This window comes from Eucyclogobius newberryi, unplaced genomic scaffold (genome assembly GCF_026437365.1).
Source record: "Eucyclogobius newberryi isolate DKJ021-1_F unplaced genomic scaffold, fEucNew1.0.hap1 SCAF_3, whole genome shotgun sequence".
Taxonomy (NCBI): Eukaryota; Metazoa; Chordata; class Actinopteri; order Gobiiformes; family Gobiidae; genus Eucyclogobius; species Eucyclogobius newberryi.
Genome location: NW_027315945.1, coordinates 33,132,601 through 33,155,369, shown reverse-complemented (window position 1 = coordinate 33,155,369; position 22,769 = coordinate 33,132,601). Strand labels below are relative to the sequence as shown.

The 22,769-nt window shown below is 49.7% G+C and overlaps 1 protein-coding gene across 1 annotated transcript; it reads left to right on the top strand.

Moving 5' to 3' along the window:
• The first annotated feature begins 1,713 nt into the window (after nt 1–1,713).
• wnt4b (wingless-type MMTV integration site family, member 4b) lies at nt 1,714–22,243 on the top strand. Its single transcript, XM_072461294.1, has 9 exons — nt 1,714–2,111; nt 3,512–3,732; nt 4,045–4,198; nt 4,339–4,423; nt 4,808–4,939; nt 9,394–9,536; nt 21,226–21,366; nt 21,608–21,770; nt 22,064–22,243. Exons 1-9 carry the CDS (start codon nt 2,085–2,087, stop codon nt 22,231–22,233), a joined length of 1,236 nt encoding a protein of 411 aa, XP_072317395.1. The 5' UTR covers nt 1,714–2,084; the 3' UTR covers nt 22,234–22,243.
• The last annotated feature ends 526 nt before the right edge of the window (nt 22,244–22,769 follow it).

Genomic DNA, 22,769 nt, shown 5'->3' with positions numbered 1-22,769 from the left:
TCGTACGCGGTGATTTATTTGCCTCAGTTCCAATATTTGACGGTGCTGTGTTTTTTTCCCCTTGTCCAAATGTCACCCCTTCTTCTTGGACAATATGGGAGAGGGAGAGAGGAGGAACCCGGGGGCAACCGCAGGCGACACTGGCAGACGAGGGGGGGGAACTCGTAAAATGAGCAACAAAGTTTGGGAAAATTAAACATTAGCGAAGGTGGTTTTTCTCACGTGCAGAAGCGTACAGGTGCATGCTGAGTCACGCTGGGAGAGTTTAGACAGGTTTTGTTTCCAAGTTGTGTTTTCTGCAGGTTTAGGGTCTAAAAATGTACATGTTTAGTATGTTTAGTACGATTAATGTTACTTTTAAGGCTGCAAATTGCATTCACACTTGCACACATCGCATCAAAATCTGGACTAAACCCAGAACTAAACCTGACAGAACGTGAGCAAAATCAGGATTAGAACAGGACAGAACCGAGTCTACATGAGGGTTAAACCGGGGATTAAACCAGGGATTAAACCAGGACCGAACCAGGACCGAACCAGGACCGAACCAGGACCGAACCAAGACCGAACCAGGACCGAACCAGGACCGAACCAGGACCGAACCAAGACCGAACCAGGACCGAACCAGGACCGAACCAGGACCGAACCAAGACCGAACCAGGACCGAACCAGGACCGAACCAGGACCGAACCAGGACCGAACCAAGACCGAACCAGGACCGAACCAGGACCGAACCAGGACCGAACCAGGACCGAACCAGGACCGAACCAAGACCGAACCAGGACCGAACCAGGACCGAACCAGGACCGAACCAAGACCGAACCAAGACCGAACCAGGACCGAACCAGGACCGAACCAAGACCGAACCAAGACCGAACCAGGACCGAACCAGGGCCGAACCAGGACCAAACCAGGACTAAACCAGGACCAAACCAGAACTAAACCAGGACCGAACCAGGACCGAACCAGGACCGAACCAGGACCGAACCAGGACCGAACCAAGACCGAACCAGGACCGAACCAGGACCGAACCAGGACCGAACCAAGACCGAACCAGGACCGAACCAAGACCGAACCAGGACCGAACCAGGACCGAACCAGGACCGAACCAAGACCGAACCAGGACCGAACCAGGACCGAACCAGGACCGAACCAGGACCGAACCAAGACCGAACCAGGACCGAACCAGGACCGAACCAGGACCGAACCAAGACCGAACCAGGACCGAACCAGGACCGAACCAGGACCGAACCAGGACCGAACCAAGACCGAACCAAGACCGAACCAAGACCGAACCAGGACCGAACCAGGACCGAACCAGGACCGAACCAAGACCGAACCAAGACCGAACCAGGACCGAACCAGGGCCGAACCAGGACCAAACCAGGACTAAACCAGGACTGAACCAAGACCAAACCAGAACTAAACCAGGACCAAACCAGAACTAAACCAGGACCGAACTAGGACCAAACCAGGACTAAACCAGGACCGAACCAGGACCGAACTAGGAATAAACCAGGACCGAACCAGGACCGAACCAGGACCAAACCAGGACTAAACCAGGACTAAACCAGGACTGAACCAAGACCAAACCAGGACCAAACCAGGACCGAACCAGGCCTGAACCAGGAGTGCGAATGCAGCCTCTGTAGCGAGGATGAACGGGATGTCGGGTTTGCATCATCAAACGTGCCAAGATAAAATGAAAACTGATGGTAAACATGTCCAAGCGTTGTGCTGAGGCCAGGCTGAACCCTCCCTCTGCATCTCCCCACACCCAGGATCACGCCCGTGCTCTCTCTCCCGCTCCTTTATAACCGTCTGCCCCGTCACACGCCGCTCACTCGTTCCCCCTCTTCCACCTCCGAGCCGGGATCGGACTATTTCACGCCTTTCACTGGGAAATACTAATGCGACCACGTTCTTCAGCGATGAGAGATTCTGACGCCGCCGGACTTCCACAATAATGGGAGATTTCTTTCTAAGCTAATCGCCATCTGAACACGGGACACACTTGAACCCTGAGACTTTACTGAGAGCATGCGTCTGTGGATGGAAGTTGGAGACACAGAAGACGGATGTGAATGAGCTGTAGAAACGTTCATAAATGGGTAAGAATACAACTGCAACTGCAACTGATGGTTCCAATTCGAGCGTCTTGCACGGTAAAAAGGTGTATGAAACTGCTGTTATATGCTCCTGATTGTGTGATGAAACTCCTGATTTAAACTTGGTTTGGTCCTGTTTTACTCCCAGTTCAAGATGCATTCACATTCATTTTCATTTGAATCCAGATGTGGACTTGATTGAAGACACATTTTTGAACATTAAACTGTGACTTAACCTGAAACTAAAGCTGGACTAGATCAGGACTAGATCAGGACTAGATCAGGACTAGATCAGGACTAGAACAAAACTAGATCAGGACTAGATCAGGACTAGATCAGGACTAGAACAAAACTAGATCAGGACTAAACCAGGACTAGATCAGGACTAGAACAGGACTAGAACAGGACTAGATCAGGACTAGAACAGGACTAGATCAGGACTAGAACAGGACTAGAACAGGACTAGAACAGGACTAGATCAGGACTAGAACAGGACTAGAACAGGACTAGATCAGGACTAGATCAGGACTAGAACAGAACTAGATCAGGACTAGACCAGGACTAGATCAGGACTAGATCAGGACTAGAACAGGACTAGAACAGGACTAGAACAGGACTAGATCAGGACTAGATCAGGACTAGAACAGGACTAGAACAGGACTAGAACAGGACTAGATCAGGACTAGAACAGGACTAGATCAGGACTAGATCAGGACTAGAACAGGACTAGATCAGGACTAGAACAGGACTAGAACAGGACTAGATCAGGACTAGATCAGGACTAGAACAGAACTAGATCAGGACTAGACCAGGACTAGATCAGGACTAGATCAGGACTAGAACAGGACTAGAACAGGACTAGAACAGGACTAGATCAGGACTAGAACAGGACTAGAACAGGACTAGAACAGGACTAGATCAGAACTAGAACAGGACTAGATCAGGACTAGAACAGGACTAGAACAGGACTAGAACAGGACTAGATCAGGACTAGAACAGGACTAGATCAGGACTAGAACAGGACTAGAACAGGACTAGATCAGGACTAGAACAGGACTAGACCAGGACTAGAACAGGACTAGAACAGGACTAGATCAGGACTAGATCAGGACTAGAACAGGACTAGATCAGGACTAGAACAGGACTAGATCAGGACTAGAACAGGACTAGAACAGGACTAGATCAGAACTAGAACAGGACTAGAATAGGACTAGAACAGGACCAAACCAAGTCTACATTAAGACTCAAACTGGGTCCAAACCAGAACCAAAACGTGTGGACTTAGTCTGGACGCTGTGGTGTGGACGTCTGTAAGTTCGACTGCTCTTCAAATACAGATCACACTTCTGACAGCAGAACCGACGCCACAGGAGAAACAGGTGACAGTTGTTTTGTCTTTCCAGATTCGTGGGGATCGTCCCCCGAGGTGGGACTCCGGATCTGAGCCGAGCTGCAGAGGACAGGAGTTTGCAGAGCGGGGCCGAGCGCTGGTCCTGAACACGGCTGACGCACACAGAGCACAGACACACAGTCTGATGCCAACTGTCTCCACTGTCAATCGAACGGCACCACTCCTCCTCCTGTTGCTATGGGCGATCTGCCCCTCCATGGCAACCAACTGGCTGTAAGTCTAGTGCGCAGAGAAAGAGGGAGTTTGTTTGTCCTGCTATAACTTTAAAACACACTGACATGTCTCTAAATCTCCTCGCGCGCTGCCCTCTCCGCCTTTTGTCTCTGTCCTTGTGACCTTTTCCCTTTTCTTCTTTCTCCCTCCATGCGCCTCCGCTGTTGCCTCGTGTACTGTTTTCTCTCTGCTTTAAAACTCCGTCGGTTCCTCGTTCCCCTCCGCTTCACGGCGCTGTCCAATCATTCACCCTCCTCCTTTGTCCGTTTCTCTAAAAGTCACTCCTAAACAATTGCCTCCTATTTGTCCCAGCTCCCTGGCGAGGCTGCCCCGCTCCAGGCCTGTGTCGGGCGTTGCTCCGTGTGCGCGGCTCAGGGGCCTGACCCCGGGGCAGGTGGGAGTGTGCAGGGCGCGGGGGGAGGTCATGGAGTCAGTGCGCAAAGCAGCCGAGATGGTCATAGAAGAGGTGAGAGACAACGGGCTTTGATCGTGTCCGTGTGATGGTTTTATTTTGAGACGGCGGGAAGAGTCGTCCTGATGGTGTCGAGCGTAACGACCCTTCAATAAACAATAAAGTGTATGATTTGACCTTGACCTTTGTCCCAGTGCCAGCACCAGTTCAGAAACCGTCGATGGAACTGCTCCACGACTCCTCGAGGAATCAATGTGTTTGGAAGAGTGATGAACCAAGGTAAGAATACATGTCCTGCTTCTTTTTGTTGATTTGCAGAGGGATTTTGGGACGTGTCATAGTATTTGAGTGAATATTAGATCTTACTGGAAATATCCACAAAAATTCAAATTCTGTTTTTGGAGCTTGGAATTAGAGCTCATCTAATTATTCCGTACAAGCCGGAAAAACCTTGTGCCTGACTGTGAGGTTTGGTGTGTAAAGGTGCGACTTTAAGGGCTGATCTGACTGAAAACACCTTTAAAGTTGCCATGGCTGCCAGCTGATTATCTTTAGCTGCTGATTGGACAGTTTTGAAAGCGTTTTACTTTGGGAAACGGTCAAACTGCAGCGTCGCCTCAAACACGTCTCAAGAGCTTGACCTAAAAGGCTTGTGTTCTGCAGGCACTCGTGAGGCGGCCTTCGTGCACGCCCTGTCCTCGGCCGCCGTGGCGGTGGCGGTGACGCGCGCCTGCACCCGGGGCGAGCTGGAGCGCTGCGGCTGCGACAGGAAGGTCAGGGGGGTCAGTCCAGAGGGTGAGCACTGACCCGGTGGCATTAGCACCGGGCAAACGCACTGAATACACTGTGCCATGTTAGACCGGTCATCACTGTGCCATGTTAGACTGGTCATCACTGTGCCATGTTAGACTGGTCATCACTGTGCCATGTTAGACTGGTCATCACTGTGCCATGTTAGACTGGTCAACACTGTGCCATGTTAGACTGGTCATCACTGTGCCATGTTAGACTGGTCATCACTGTGCCACGTTAGACTGGTCATCTCTGTGCCATGTTAGACTGGTCATCACTGTGCCACGTTAGACCGGTCATCACTGTGCCATGTTAGACCGGTCATCACTGTGCCATGTTAGACTGGTCATCACTGTGCCATGTTAGACTGGTCATCACTGTGCCATGTTAGACCGGTTATCTCTGTGCCATGTTATACTGGTCATCACCTCTGTGCCACGTTAGACTGGTCATCTCTGTGCCATGTTAGACTGGTCATCACTGTGCCATGTTAGACTGGTCATCTCTGTGCCATGTTAGACTGGTCATCTCTGTGCCATGTTAGACTGGTCATCACTGTGCCATGTTAGACTGGTCATCACTGTGCCATGTTAGACTGGTCATCACTGTGCCATGTTAGACTGGTCATCTCTGTGCCATGTTAGACTGGTCATCACTGTGCCATGTTAGACTGGTCAACACTGTGCCATGTTAGACTGGTCATCACTGTGCCATGTTAGACTGGTCATCTCTGTGCCATGTTAGACTGGTCATCACTGTGCCATGTTAGACTGGTCATCACTGTGCCATGTTAGACTGGTCATCACTGTGCCATGTTAGACTGGTCATCTCTGTGCCATGTTAGACTGGTCATCTCTGTGCCATGTTAGACTGGTCATCACTGTGCCATGTTAGACTGGTCATCTCTGTGCCATGTTAGACTGGTCATCACTGTGCCATGTTAGACTGGTCATCACTGTGCCATGTTAGACTGGTCATCACTGTGCCATGTTAGACTGGTCATCTCTGTGCCATGTTAGACTGGTCATCTCTGTGCCATGTTAGACTGGTCATCTCTGTGTCACTTTAGACTGGTCATCACTGTGCCATGTTAGACTGGTCATCACTGTGCCATGTTAGACCGGTCATCACTGTGCCACGTTAGACTGGTCATCACTGTGCCATGTTAGACTGGTCATCTCTGTGCCACGTTAGACTGGTCATCACTGTGCCATGTTAGACTGGTCATCTCTGTGCCACGTTAGACTGGTCATCTCTGTGACATGTTAGACTGGTCATCACTGTGCCATGTTAGACTGGTCATCTCTGTGCCATGTTAGACTGGTCATCTCTGTGCCATGTTAGACTGGTCATCACTGTGTCACTTTAGACTGGTCATCTCTGTGCCATGTTAGACTGGTCATCTCTGTGCCATGTTAGACTGGTCATCACTGTGTCACTTTAGACTGGTCATCACTGTGCCATGTTAGACTGGTCATCTCTGTGCCATGTTAGACTGGTCATCTCTGTGCCATGTTAGACTGGTCATCTCTGTGCCATGTTAGACTGGTCATCACTGTGTCACTTTAGACTGGTCATCTCTGTGCCATGTTAGACTGGTCATCACTGTGCCATGTTAGACTGGTCATCTCTGTGCCATGTTAGACCGGTCATCTCTGTGCCATGTTAGACTGGTCATCACTGTGCCATGTTAGACTGGTCATCACTGTGCCATGTTAGACTGGTCATCACTGTGCCACGTTAGACTGGTCATCACTGTGCCATGTTAGACTGGTCATCACTGTGCCATGTTAGACTGGTCATCACTGTGCCATGTTAGACTGGTCATCTCTGTGCCATGTTAGACTGGTCATCACTGTGTCACTTTAGACTGGTCATCTCTGTGCCATGTTAGACTGGTCATCACTGTGCCATGTTAGACTGGTCATCTCTGTGCCATGTTAGACCGGTCATCTCTGTGCCATGTTAGACTGGTCATCACTGTGCCATGTTAGACTGGTCATCACTGTGCCATGTTAGACTGGTCATCACTGTGCCATGTTAGACTGGTCATCACTGTGCCACGTTAGACTGGTCATCACTGTGCCACGTTAGACTGGTCATCACTGTGCCATGTTAGACTGGTCATCTCTGTGCCATGTTAGACTGGTCATCACTGTGCCATGTTAGACTGGTCATCACTGTGCCATGTTAGACTGGTCATCACTGTGCCATGTTAGACTGGTCATCACTGTGCCATGTTAGACTGGTCATCACTGTGCCATGTTAGACTGGTCATCTCTGTGCCATGTTAGACTGGTCATCACTGTGCCATGTTAGACTGGTCATCACTGTGCCATGTTAGACTGGTCATCACTGTGCCACGTTAGACTGGTCATCACTGTGCCATGTTAGACTGGTCATCACTGTGCCATGTTAGACTGGTCATCACTGTGCCATGTTAGACTGGTCATCACTGTGCCATGAGAGATGTTACACACACTCTGGAGTAGAAGGGTCAGATGTGGTCAAATGTAGTGACGTAAAAGTAGTATACACTGTACTGTACTTTTACTTTTGTACTTTGATACTTTTCCACCACTGACTAGGGCTGTGCTCAAAATATTGATAAGGCGTTATAATATAACGCCTTATCAATATTTTCAGTGGTGGGTCTGGGGCTTGGGCCTTCAGTGAGGTCATACACAGTCCCACCCGTTTGAGAATTCAAACAGGCGTTGCGTCACCTTGTCCACGCCGTTCTCCGCGCGTTCTCCACGCCGATGTCAGCATGTTTCCGCGTGTAAGCTCATTGATCTATCATAATATAGTTCCCTCAGTGTACGGGACGAAATGAAGATGGAGAAAGACAGTTTGAGCTGACGCAGAAGAAGACGGAAATCTACGGGAGACGAGAGATGTGATGCGATCCGTCGCGCTAATAAACAAACACACGTGTGTGATGTATCAGTCCACACGGGGGCGTGGCATGTGCACTTCCGCCTGAGTTTTCAAATCGCCGAAAAATTGTCCATTAAACCTTTAACTTTGAAAGTGGCGAACGAACCCGCCTGTAACAGGCTTTGCAGCGTTGGTGTCGGACGACCTCTCCTTACAAAGTCTAACTTTTCTTGAAAAGTTCGTCTTGAGAAAGGCGTTATAATTATATCCTCGACCAAATCTATATATTTTCCTCCTTCCACATTGTGGGTTGAAAAAACTGCGTAGTAATACAGGATTAATGTGTCTGTCAAATTCAGTTTCCTCCATCAGAGTTTGTGAGGTTCCGCATAGCTCCGCCCACAGGACCTGCTTCTCACTATTGGTGATCCAATCAAAAGACGAAATGCACCTGCTGCTCCTGAGCAACAGCAGCAGACGTACAAGAGCCAACTCTGAAGCTGATTGGTTGACACATCATTTTCATTTCCATTCACTATAAGCTACAAACACCAGCTCTGTGATATATTTATATAAATATCTAACATAAAGACCAGCCTCCAAATCTCAACCTGGGGCAGAAGCAGTGCAACAAGAGGAAAGCCATGAAATGAAGAGTAAAACTCTTACTTTGGGGAATAATGTAATAAATATTTGTGGGAAAATATATATATAGTTTTAAATTATATTCTGATTATGTTTAGGCCAGCAGAGAAGGCCGTGCTGGTCCTGACGGCCCACCACTGCGTTAAATGATTGTACGATATCAAATGTTTGTGTCACGATTATTGTGAAAAGAGGAAATTACTAATTTTGCCACGTTTATCAGCAATCAATCAATAAATTAATCAATCAATCAATCAATCAAACAACGTTGTTAAGTCACTTTCATCACTATTACTCTTGTACGTGACCAGCTTTATTAAATCAATCTTTCTGAATGATAAAGTAAATATAATGTGACATAAAAAGACCAAAAAACACTGTATTTTTTCATAGTTTTGGCCGGGATGCGACTTATACTTACTTATATTTATACTTTTATACTTATACTTATACTACGGAGCGACTTATAAGTGATATTATTTGTTATTTTCACACTTGCAACCGCATTTCATACTCCAGTGCAACTTGTAGTTCGGAAAATACGGTAATATTTAGGTTTATTTTGGAGTACAGATGGAAATTACTAATTTTGCTTTAAACATTTTGTCACAAGCATTATTTCTTTGCTCTTATATTGTGGCCTGAATAATCACAGTTAGTTACACACTTATTAACCCGCTGAATACTTTTAATTACTATATTTATTTGATAGAGACAGAACAATAACACACTGTTGCAGTTTAAAGTCCTAGGTTGAATCTGCCGGACTTTAGTTATTCTACAATATCAAAACTGTCCATGTAACAGAACAGGCCTAAATCCAGGGCTAAACTACAGTAAAGTAGTTCTGACCTGGTCATATATATATATATATATATATATATATATATATATATATATATATATATATTCATGTGTGTGTTGTACCTCAGGGTTCCAGTGGTCCGGCTGCAGTGATAATCTGTCGTACGGCGTCGCTTTCTCCCAGACGTTTGTGGACGAACCTGAGCGAGCCAAAGGTCTGTCTGCAGGACGACCTCTCATGAACCTGCACAACAACGAGGCGGGAAGGAAGGTGAGACAGGTTTATACGCTCAGATATAAACGTTTATACGCTCATACAGACACGTTTATACACTCATACATAAACGTTTACACGCTCACACGTACAGGTTTATACGCTCATACAGACACGTTTATACGCTCATACATACACATTTATACGCTCATATATACACGTTTATACGCTCAGATATACACGTTTATACGCTCATATATACACGTTTATACGCTCATACAGACACGTTTATACGCTCACACATACACGTTTATACGCTCACACATACACGTTTATACGCTCAGATATACACGTTTATACGCTCATACAGACACGTTTATACACTCATACATAAACGTTTACACGCTCACACGTACAGGTTTATACGCTCATACAGACACGTTTATACGCTCATACATACACATTTATACGCTCATATATACACGTTTATACGCTCAGATATACACGTTTATACGCTCATATATACACGTTTATACGCTCATACAGACACGTTTATACGCTCACACATACACGTTTATACGCTCACACATACACGTTTATACGCTCAGATATACACGTTTATACGCTCATACAGACACGTTTATACACTCATACATAAACGTTTACACGCTCACACGTACAGGTTTATACGCTCATACAGACACGTTTATACGCTCATACATACACATTTATACGCTCAGATATACACGTTTATACTCTCAGATATACACGTTTATACGCTCATATATACACGTTTATACGCTCAGATATACACGTTTATACGCTCATATATACACATTTATACGCTCAGATATACACGTTTATACGCTCATATATACACGTTTATACGCTCAGATATACACGTTTATACGCTCAGATATATAGGTTTATACGCTTATATATACAGGTATACGCTCATACAGACACGTTTATACGCTCAGATATACACGTTTATACGCTCATACAGACAGGTTTATACGCTCATACATACACATTTATACGCTCAGATATACACGTTTATACGCTCATATATACACGTTTATACGCTCAGATATACACGTTTATACGCTCAGATATACACGTTTATACGCTTATATATACAGGTATACGCTCATACAGACACGTTTATACGCTCAGATATACACGTTTATACGCTCATACAGACAGGTTTATACGCTCAGATATACACGTTTATACGCTCATATATACACGTTTATACGCTCATACAGACACGTTTATACGCTCAGACATACACGTTTATACACTCAGATATACACGTTTATATGTTCATACAGACACGTTTATACGCTCAGATATACACGTTTATACACTCATATATACACGTTTATACGCTCATACAGACACGTTTATACGCTCAGATATACACGTTTATACGCTCATATATACACGTTTATACGCTCACACATACAGGTTTATACGCTCATACAGACACGATTATACGCTCATACAGACACGTTTATACGCTCAGATATACACGTTTATACGCTCATACAGACACGTTTATACGCTCATACATACACGTTTATACGCTCATACATACACGTTTATACGCTCATACAGACACGTTTATACGCTCACACATACAGGTTTATACGCTCATACAGACACATTTATACGCTCATACATACAGGTTTTTACGCTCACACAGACACATTTATACGCTCATACATACACGTTTATACGCTCATACATACATGTTTATACGCTCACACATATACGTTTATACGCTCATACAGACACATTTATACGCTCACACATAGGATGATGTGAGGCTGATGTGAGGCTGATGTGAGGATGATGTGAGGATGATGTGAGGATGATGTGAGGATGACGTGAGTCTGATGTGAGAATGATGTGAGTCTGATGTGAGGATGATGTGAGTCTGATGTGAGGATGATGTGAGGATGATGTGAGGATGATGTGAGGCTGATGTGAGGATGATGTGAGGATGATGTGAGGATGACGTGAGTCTGATGTGAGGATGATGTGAGTCTGATGTGAGGATGATGTGAGTCTGATGTGAGGATGATGTGAGTCTGATGTGAGGCTGATGTGAGGCTGATGTGAGGCTGATGTGAGGATGATGTGAGTCTGATGTGAGGCTGATGTGAGGCTGATGTGAGGATGATGTGAGGATGATGTGAGTCTGATGTGAGAATGATGTGAGGATGATGTGAGGATGATGTGAGTCTGATGTGAGGCTGATGTGAGGATGATGTGAGTCTGATGTGAGGATGATGTGAGGCTAATGTGAGGCTGATGTGAGTCTGATGTGAGGATGATGTGAGGATGATGTGAGGATGATGTGAGGATGATGTGAGGATGATGTGAGGATGATGTGAGGCTGATGTGAGGATGATGTGAGGCTGATGTGAGGATGATGTGAGGATGATGTGAGTCTGATGTGAGGATGATGTGAGGATGATGTGAGGATGATGTGAGGATGATGTGAGGATGATGTGAGGATGATGTGAGGATGATGTGAGTCTGATGTGAGGATGATGTGAGGATGATGTGAGGCTGATGTGAGTATGATGTGAGGATGATGTGAGGATGATGTGAGGATGATGTGAGGATGATGTGAGGATGATGTGAGGACGATGTGAGTCTGATGTGAGGATGATGTGAGGCTGATGTGAGTATGATGTGAGGATGATGTGAGGATGATGTGAGGATGATGTGAGGCTGATGTGAGGATGATGTGAGGCTGATGTGAGGATGATGTGAGGATGATGTGAGGATGATGTGAGGATGATGTGAGGATGATGTGAGGATGATGTGAGTCTGATGTGAGGATGATGTGAGGATGATGTGAGGCTGATGTGAGGATGATGTGAGGATGATGTGAGGATGATGTGAGTCTGATGTGAGGATGATGTGAGGATGATGTGAGGATGATGTGAGGATGATGTGAGGATGATGTGAGTCTGATGTGAGGATGATGTGAGGATGATGTGAGGCTGATGTGAGTATGATGTGAGGATGATGTGAGGATGATGTGAGGATGATGTGAGGATGATGTGAGGATGATGTGAGGACGATGTGAGTCTGATGTGAGGATGATGTGAGGCTGATGTGAGTATGATGTGAGGATGATGTGAGGATGATGTGAGGATGATGTGAGGATGATGTGAGGCTGATGTGAGGATGATGTGAGGCTGATGTGAGGATGATGTGAGGATGATGTGAGGATGATGTGAGGATGATGTGAGGATGATGTGAGGATGATGTGAGGCTGATGTGAGGATGATGTGAGGATGATGTGAGGATGATGTGAGGCTGATGTGAGGATGATGTGAGTCTGATGTGAGGATGATGTGAGGATGATGTGAGGCTGATGTGAGGATGATGTGAGGATGATGTGAGGCTGATGTGAGGCTGATGTGAGGCTGATGTGAGGCTGATGTGAGGATGATGTGAGGATGATGTGAGGCTGACGTGAGGATGACGTGAGGATGACGTGAGGCTGACGTGAGGTGATGTGAGGATGACGTGAGGTGATGTGAGGATGATGTGAGGATGATGTGAGGATGATGTGAGGCTGATGTGAGGATGATGTGAGGATGATGTGAGGCTAATGTGAGGCTGATGTGAGTCTGATGTGAGGATGATGTGAGGATGATGTGAGGCTGATGTGAGGATGATGTGAGGATGATGTGAGGCTGATGTGAGGATGATGTGAGGATGATGTGAGGCTGATGTGAGGATGATGTGAGGCTGATGTAAGGATGATGTGAGGATGATGTGAGGATGATGTGAGGATGATGTGAGGATGACGTGAGGTGATGTGAGGATGATGTGAGGATGATGTGAGGATGATGTGAAGATGATGTGAGGATGACGTGAGGTGATGTGAGGATGATGTGAGGATGATGTGAGTCTGATGTGAGGCTGATGTGAGGCTGATGTGAGGATGATGTGAGGATGACGTGAGGTGATGTGAGGATGACGTGAGGTGATGTGAGGATGATGTGAGGATGATGTGAGTCTGATGTGAGGCTGATGTGAGGCTGATGTGAGGATGACGTGAGGTGATGTGAGGCTGATGTGAGGATTATGTGAGGATGACGTGAGGATGACGTGAGGTGATGTGAGGATGATGTGAGGATAAGATAAGATAAGATAAGATATTCCTTTATTGTCCCACATGGGGAAATTTCATTGGTTCAACGCAGGTAGATACAGAGGTAGATACAGAAGAACAGATCACTTATAGGAAGTCTGAAAAACACTTTCAGTAGAAGATCTCCTATAAATAAATAAAAACTCCCATAGACAAATAAATAAATAAATACATAAATACCATTGCATGTGATCACGACAGTAATTGCACATGAATATGTGTCACGACAGCACATAGGTTGCACATGAATTTCACATGAATTGCACATGAATTCCAACAGCAATTGCACATATGACAGAGTTGCACATCAGTATTAGGTTAGGTCAGTATTGCGAGTGTTCAGTACTAACAGTTTTTGTTATAAAGTCTGACAGCAGCAGGAAGGAAAGACCTACGGAACCTTTCCTTCACACAGCGAGGGTGGATCAGTCTCTCACTGAAGCTGCTCTCCAGAGATGACGTGAGGTGATGTGAGGATGATGTGAGGATGATGTGAGGATGATGTGAGGATGATGTGAGGATGATGTGAGGATGATGTGAGGATGACGTGAGGATGATGTGAGGATGACGTGAGGATGACGTGAGGATGACGTGAGGCTGTGTTTATTCCACTGACACTGAAGAGAATGTCAGTGTTAAAACTCCACTGAAACATCTAAACTTGACACAATCAGAGATGAGGAAATGTAAGATAGTGACACTGAATCTGGTGATTATTCTGTCTTTAGCTCCTCTCGTAGCATCGCTCCGTTCACAGATGTGTCGTCATAGCAATCGCCAGAAAACCACCAGAAAAGTTACATAATGCACCTTTAATCTGAGTCGTTTTTACACATTTTTATTTTTGACTGGATTTCAAGATGTTTCCACACATTATTTTTCATTTTAATATATTGTATATGTCAATGTGGGAAAATGCACAGGTTTATTTTCCTATTTCACGTTAAATGATCTTGAAACCGGTCAAATAGTCCTCACACTCACGCTGCATGTCGTGTGTCCCTCACGCTGCATGTCGTGTGTCCCTCACGCTGCATGTCGTGTGTCCCTCACGCTGCATGTCGTGTGTCCCTCACACTCACGCTGCATGTCGTGTGTCCCTCACACTCACGCTGCATGTCGTGTGTCCCTCACGCTGCATGACGTGTGTCCCTCACGCTGCATGTCGTGTGTCCCTCACACTCACGCTGCATGTCGTGTGTCCCTCACACTCACGCTGCATGTCGTGTGTCCCTCACGCTGCATGTCGTGTGTCCCTCATACTCACGCTGCATGTCGTGTGTCCCTCACGCTGCATGTCGTGTGTCCCTCACGCTGCATGACGTGTGTCCCTCACGCTGCATGTCGTGTGTCCCTCATACTCACGCTGCATGTCGTGTGTCCCTCACGCTGCATGACGTGTGTCCCTCACGCTGCATGTCGTGTGTCCCTCTGTCCCTCACGCTGCATGTCGTGTGTCCCTCACGCTGCATGTCGTGTGTCCCTCACGCTGCATGTCGTGTGTCCCTCACACTCACGCTGCATGTCGTGTGTCCCTCACGCTGCATGTCGTGTGTCCCTCATACTCACGCTGCATGTCGTGTGTCCCTCACGCTGCATGACGTGTGTCCCTCACGCTGCATGTCGTGTGTCCCTCACGCTGCATGACGTGTGTCCCTCACGCTGCATGTCGTGTGTCCCTCATACTCACGCTGCATGTCGTGTGTCCCTCACGCTGCATGACGTGTGTCCCTCACGCTGCATGTCGTGTGTCCCTCTGTCCCTCACGCTGCATGTCGTGTGTCCCTCACGCTGCATGTCGTGTGTCCCTCACGCTGCATGTCGTGTGTCCCTCACACTCACGCTGCATGTCGTGTGTCCCTCACGCTGCATGTCGTGTGTCCCTCACGCTGCATGTCGTGTGTCCCTCACGCTGCATGACGTGTGTCCCTCACGCTGCATGTCGTGTGTCCCTCACGCTGCATGACGTGTGTCCCTCACGCTGCATGTCGTGTGTCCCTCATACTCACGCTGCATGTCGTGTGTCCCTCACGCTGCATGACGTGTGTCCCTCACGCTGCATGTCGTGTGTCCCTCTGTCCCTCACGCTGCATGTCGTGTGTCCCTCACGCTGCATGTCGTGTGTCCCTCACGCTGCATGTCGTGTGTCCCTCACACTCACGCTGCATGTCGTGTGTCCCTCACGCTGCATGTCGTGTGTCCCTCATACTCACGCTGCATGTCGTGTGTCCCTCACGCTGCATGACGTGTGTCCCTCACGCTGCATGTCGTGTGTCCCTCTGTCCCTCACGCTGCATGTCGTGTGTCCCTCACGCTGCATGTCGTGTGTCCCTCACGCTGCATGTCGTGTGTCCCTCACACTCACGCTGCATGTCGTGTGTCCCTCACGCTGCATGTCGTGTGTCCCTCACACTCACGCTGCATGTCGTGTGTCCCTCACGCTGCATGTCGTGTGTCCCTCACGCTGCATGTCGTGTGTCCCTCTGTCCCTCACGCTGCATGTCGTGTGTCCCTCACGCTGCATGTCGTGTGTCCCTCACGCTGCATATCGTGTGTCCCTCACACTCACGCTGCATGTCGTGTGTCCCTCACGCTGCATGTCGTGTGTCCCTCACGCTGCATGTCGTGTGTCCCTCACGCTGCATGTCGTGTGTCCCTCACGCTGCATGTCGTGTGTCCCTCACGCTGCATGTCATGTGTCCCTCACACTCACGCTGCATGTCGTGTGTCCCTCACACTCACGCTGCATGTCGTGTGTCCTTCACGCTGCATGTCGTGTGTCCCTCACACTCACGCTGCATGTCGTGTGTCCTTCACGCTGCATGTCGTGTGTCCCTCACGCTGCATGTCGTGTGTCCCTCACGCTGCATGTCGTGTGTCCTTCACGCTGCATGTCGTGTGTCCCTCACGCTGCATGTTGTATGTCCCTCACGCTGCATGTTGTGTGTCCCTCACGCTGCATGTCGTGTGTCCCTCACGCTGCATGTCGTGTGTCCCTCACACTCACGCTGCATGTCGTGTGTCCCTCACGCTGCATGTCGTGTGTCCCTCACACTCACGCTGCATGTCGTGTGTCCCTCACGCTGCATGTCGTGTGTCCCTCACGCTGCATGTCGTGTGTCCCTTACGCTGCATGTCGTGTGTCCCTCACACTCACGCTGCATGTCGTGTGTCCCTCACGCTGCATGTCGTGTGTCCCTCACGCTGCATGTCGTGTGTCCCTCACACTCACGCTGCATGTCGTGTGTCCCTCACGCTGCATGTTGTGTGTCCCTCACGCTGCATGTCGTGTGTCCCTCACGCTGCATGTCGTGTGTCCTTCACGCTGCATGTCGTGTGTCCCTCACACTCACGCTGCATGTCGTGTGTCCCTCACACTCACGCTGCATGTCGTGTGTCCTTCACGCTGCATGTCGTGTGTCCCTCACACTCACGCTGCATGTCGTGTGTCCCTCACGCTGCATGTCGTGTGTCCCTCACACTCACGCTGCATGTCGTGTGTCCCTCACGCTGCATGTCGTGTGTCCCTCACGCTCTCACGCTGCATGTCGTGTGTCCCTCACGCTGCATGTCGTGTTGTCCCTCACACTCACGCTGCATGTCGTGTGTCCCTCACACTCACGCTGCATGTCGTGTGTCCCTCACGCTGCATGTCGTGTGTCCCTCACACTCACGCTGCATGTTGTGTGTCCCTCACGCTGCATGTCGTGTGTCCCTCACGCTGCATGTCGTGTGTCCCTCACACTCACGCTGCATGTCGTGTGTCCCTCACGCTGCATGTCGTGTGTCCCTCACGCTGCATGTCGTGTGTCCCTCACGCTGCATGTCGTGTGTCCCTCACACTGCATGTCATGTGTCCCTCACGTTGCATGTCGTGTGTCCCTCACGCTGCATGTCGTGTGTCCCTTACGCTGCATGTCGTGTGTCCCTCACACTCACGCTGCATGTCGTGTGTCCCTCACGCTGCATGTCGTGTGTCCCTCACACTCACGCTGCATGTTGTGTGTCCCTCACGCTGCATGTCGTGTGTCCCTCACGCTGCATGTCGTGTGTCCTTCACGCTGCATGTCGTGTGTCCCTCACACTCACGCTGCATGTCGTGTGTCCCTCACACTCACGCTGCATGTCGTGTGTCCTTCACGCTGCATGTCGTGTGTCCCTCACACTCACGCTGCATGTCGTGTGTCCCTCACGCTGCATGTCGTGTGTCCCTCACACTCACGCTGCATGTCGTGTGTCCCTCACGCTGCATGTCTTGTGTCCCTCACGCTCTCACGCTGCATGTCGTGTGTCCCTCACGCTGCATGTCGTGTTGTCCCTCACACTCACGCTGCATGTCGTGTGTCCCTCACACTCACGCTGCATGTCGTGTGTCCCTCACGCTGCATGTCGTGTGTCCCTCACGCTGCATGTCGTGTGTCCCTCACGCTGCATGTCGTGTGTCCCTCACACTCACGCTGCATGTCGTGTGTCCCTCACGCTGCATGTCGTGTGTCCCTCATACTCACGCTGCATGTCGTGTGTCCCTCACGCTGCATGACGTGTGTCCCTCACGCTGCATGTCGTGTGTCCCTCACGCTGCATGACGTGTGTCCCTCACGCTGCATGTCGTGTGTCCCTCATACTCACGCTGCATGTCGTGTGTCCCTCACGCTGCATGACGTGTGTCCCTCACGCTGCATGTCGTGTGTCCCTCTGTCCCTCACGCTGCATGTCGTGTGTCCCTCACGCTGCATGTCGTGTGTCCCTCACGCTGCATGTCGTGTGTCCCTCACACTCACGCTGCATGTCGTGTGTCCCTCACGCTGCATGTCGTGTGTCCCTCACGCTGCATGTCGTGTGTCCCTCACGCTGCATGACGTGTGTCCCTCACGCTGCATGTCGTGTGTCCCTCACGCTGCATGACGTGTGTCCCTCACGCTGCATGTCGTGTGTCCCTCATACTCACGCTGCATGTCGTGTGTCCCTCACGCTGCATGACGTGTGTCCCTCACGCTGCATGTCGTGTGTCCCTCTGTCCCTCACGCTGCATGTCGTGTGTCCCTCACGCTGCATGTCGTGTGTCCCTCACGCTGCATGTCGTGTGTCCCTCACACTCACGCTGCATGTCGTGTGTCCCTCACGCTGCATGTCGTGTGTCCCTCATACTCACGCTGCATGTCGTGTGTCCCTCACGCTGCATGACGTGTGTCCCTCACGCTGCATGTCGTGTGTCCCTCTGTCCCTCACGCTGCATGTCGTGTGTCCCTCACGCTGCATGTCGTGTGTCCCTCACGCTGCATGTCGTGTGTCCCTCACACTCACGCTGCATGTCGTGTGTCCCTCACGCTGCATGTCGTGTGTCCCTCACACTCACGCTGCATGTCGTGTGTCCCTCACGCTGCATGTCGTGTGTCCCTCACGCTGCATGTCGTGTGTCCCTCTGTCCCTCACGCTGCATGTCGTGTGTCCCTCACGCTGCATGTCGTGTGTCCCTCACGCTGCATATCGTGTGTCCCTCACACTCACGCTGCATGTCGTGTGTCCCTCACGCTGCATGTCGTGTGTCCCTCACGCTGCATGTCGTGTGTCCCTCACGCTGCATGTCGTGTGTCCCTCACGCTGCATGTCGTGTGTCCCTCACGCTGCATGTCATGTGTCCCTCACACTCACGCTGCATGTCGTGTGTCCCTCACACTCACGCTGCATGTCGTGTGTCCTTCAAGCTGCATGTCGTGTGTCCCTCACACTCACGCTGCATGTCGTGTGTCCTTCACGCTGCATGTCGTGTGTCCCTCACGCTGCATGTCGTGTGTCCCTCACGCTGCATGTCGTGTGTCCTTCACGCTGCATGTCGTGTGTCCCTCACGCTGCATGTTGTATGTCCCTCACGCTGCATGTTGTGTGTCCCTCACGCTGCATGTCGTGTGTCCCTCACGCTGCATGTCGTGTGTCCCTCACACTCACGCTGCATGTCGTGTGTCCCTCACGCTGCATGTCGTGTGTCCCTCACACTCACGCTGCATGTCGTGTGTCCCTCACGCTGCATGTCGTGTGTCCCTCACGCTGCATGTCGTGTGTCCCTTACGCTGCATGTCGTGTGTCCCTCACACTCACGCTGCATGTCGTGTGTCCCTCACGCTGCATGTCGTGTGTCCCTCACGCTGCATGTCGTGTGTCCCTCACACTCACGCTGCATGTCGTGTGTCCCTCACGCTGCATGTTGTGTGTCCCTCACGCTGCATGTCGTGTGTCCCTCACGCTGCATGTCGTGTGTCCTTCACGCTGCATGTCGTGTGTCCCTCACACTCACGCTGCATGTCGTGTGTCCCTCACACTCACGCTGCATGTCGTGTGTCCTTCACGCTGCATGTCGTGTGTCCCTCACACTCACGCTGCATGTCGTGTGTCCCTCACGCTGCATGTCGTGTGTCCCTCACACTCACGCTGCATGTCGTGTGTCCCTCACGCTGCATGTCGTGTGTCCCTCACGCTCTCACGCTGCATGTCGTGTGTCCCTCACGCTGCATGTCGTGTTGTCCCTCACACTCACGCTGCATGTCGTGTGTCCCTCACACTCACGCTGCATGTCGTGTGTCCCTCACGCTGCATGTCGTGTGTCCCTCACACTCACGCTGCATGTTGTGTGTCCCTCACGCTGCATGTCGTGTGTCCCTCACGCTGCATGTCGTGTGTCCCTCACACTCACGCTGCATGTCGTGTGTCCCTCACGCTGCATGTCGTGTGTCCCTCACGCTGCATGTCGTGTGTCCCTCACGCTGCATGTCGTGTGTCCCTCACACTGCATGTCATGTGTCCCTCACGTTGCATGTCGTGTGTCCCTCACGCTGCATGTCGTGTGTCCCTTACGCTGCATGTCGTGTGTCCCTCACACTCACGCTGCATGTCGTGTGTCCCTCACGCTGCATGTCGTGTGTCCCTCACACTCACGCTGCATGTTGTGTGTCCCTCACGCTGCATGTCGTGTGTCCCTCACGCTGCATGTCGTGTGTCCTTCACGCTGCATGTCGTGTGTCCCTCACACTCACGCTGCATGTCGTGTGTCCCTCACACTCACGCTGCATGTCGTGTGTCCTTCACGCTGCATGTCGTGTGTCCCTCACACTCACGCTGCATGTCGTGTGTCCCTCACGCTGCATGTCGTGTGTCCCTCACACTCACGCTGCATGTCGTGTGTCCCTCACGCTGCATGTCTTGTGTCCCTCACGCTCTCACGCTGCATGTCGTGTGTCCCTCACGCTGCATGTCGTGTTGTCCCTCACACTCACGCTGCATGTCGTGTGTCCCTCACACTCACGCTGCATGTCGTGTGTCCCTCACGCTGCATGTCGTGTGTCCCTCACGCTGCATGTCGTGTGTCCCTCACGCTGCATGTCGTGTGTCCCTCACACTCACACTGCATGTCGTTTGTCCCTCACGCTGCATGTCGTGTGTCCCTCACGCTGCATGTCGTGTGTCCCTCACACTCACACTGCATGTCGTGTGTCCCTCACGCTGCATGTCGTGTGTCCCTCACGCTGCATGTCGTGTGTCCCTCACGCTCTCACGCTGCATGTGTTGCAGGCCATCCTCCACAACATGCAGGTGGAGTGTAAGTGTCACGGCGTCTCCGGCTCCTGTGAGCTCAGAACCTGCTGGAAGGTCATGCCCCCGTTCAGGAGAGTCGGAGTCGTGCTCAAAGAGCGCTTCGACGGAGCGACTGAGGTACGACACAAACATAAGAACAGGTTAAAATGACTTGAATTAAGAATACTCATTTTCACCCTGCTGGACAAATGAGGGATTACACCAACTTGTTTAAAAGGTCATCATGATAATACAAATATATCCCGAGTGAATTTCCATGATGATTTGCATGAATCATGTTAGTGACCCTGTCCTCAGTGCGTCTCTGTGTGTTATGTCCCAAAGGTCCAGGAGTTGTAACACAAATGTGTAATCTCAGGTTCGGCTCACTCGCATTGGCTCCCGGCCGGCCCTGTTGTCACGGGACCCACAGGTCAAGCCTCCTGCTGCCAGGGACCTGCTGTACCTGGCCCCATCGCCAGACTTCTGTCATCTGGACCCTGACAATGGCATTCCTGGGACCGCTGGTCGAAGATGCAATGGTAATGCCACAACGTGCTCACACAACACTAATGACTTCATATTTATTGACTTGAATTAAGGACATGAATCAGAATTTCAGTGGTTTGACTAGTTAAGATGCTTGTTTCCACACACTAGTTTTGATTTTAAGCTGAATTATCTTGTAACAAATGCCCCATAACTATTCTACATCACAAGCATTTAAATCTAACCTTGTCAAATCTAGTTGAGTCATTTTAACTGAGACTAGACATTATATTGTTGCCGTGTCAATGGGTTTAACTGCACATTTACGAATGCATTCATCTGTCAGGAACGTCCCGCTTGGCGCCGGACGGCTGTGAGCTGGTGTGCTGTGGGCCGGGCTACAGAGCGGGCCGGGCCGAGGTCGTGCAGCGCTGCTCCTGCAAATTCTCCTGGTGCTGCTCAGTACGCTGTCAGCAGTGCAAAAACACTGTCACTATTCACACATGCAGAGTGTAACGTCCAGAGCGGACACGTAACAAACCACCAGACAGACACGAGATGGACCACGGTGAACACGGTGAACACTGTGAACACTGTGAACACTGCCAAACATGCTTTTAATTCAGAATATTTTACACTAGTTTGATTTCATTTCATTCCTCTTTCCTGCCAGAAGGTGGCGCTTCAAGCACTGATTGACTCATTCTTAAACCACTGCCTCTTTCCTGTCATTAGGAGTCATAGAATTGTAGTTACACCCGTAACTATGGTTTTATTCAGTTAGTATTTGATTATTAAGACTGAGACTCTCGTTCAGAGGTGTCCAAAGTGTTTTCATAGTTTGAAACAGACCAGACAATGACAATGAAGTGAATCATTCAAAACGTTGCATTTGACATCACAGTAAAAAGTACAACTTTTGGTTATTTGAGCCATTTCAGCAGGAAGCCTGAGGGCCGCATTTGGCCCCCGGGCCATAGTTTGGACACCCTGTTCTAGTTTATATCATACATTGTGGATGTTAATACATTTACATGACAAAAGCAAACACT

Excerpts from the sequence above, each read along its gene's own strand:
- wnt4b (XM_072461294.1), top strand. The coding sequence starts at position 2,085 with ATGAGCTGTAGAAACGTTCATAAATGG. Across the intron at positions 3,733-4,044 it reads TCCATGGCAACCAACTGGCT|CTCCCTGGCGAGGCTGCCCC; the intron begins GTAAGTCTAGTG and ends TATTTGTCCCAG. Across the intron at positions 21,367-21,607 it reads GCTTCGACGGAGCGACTGAG|GTTCGGCTCACTCGCATTGG; the intron begins GTACGACACAAA and ends GTGTAATCTCAG.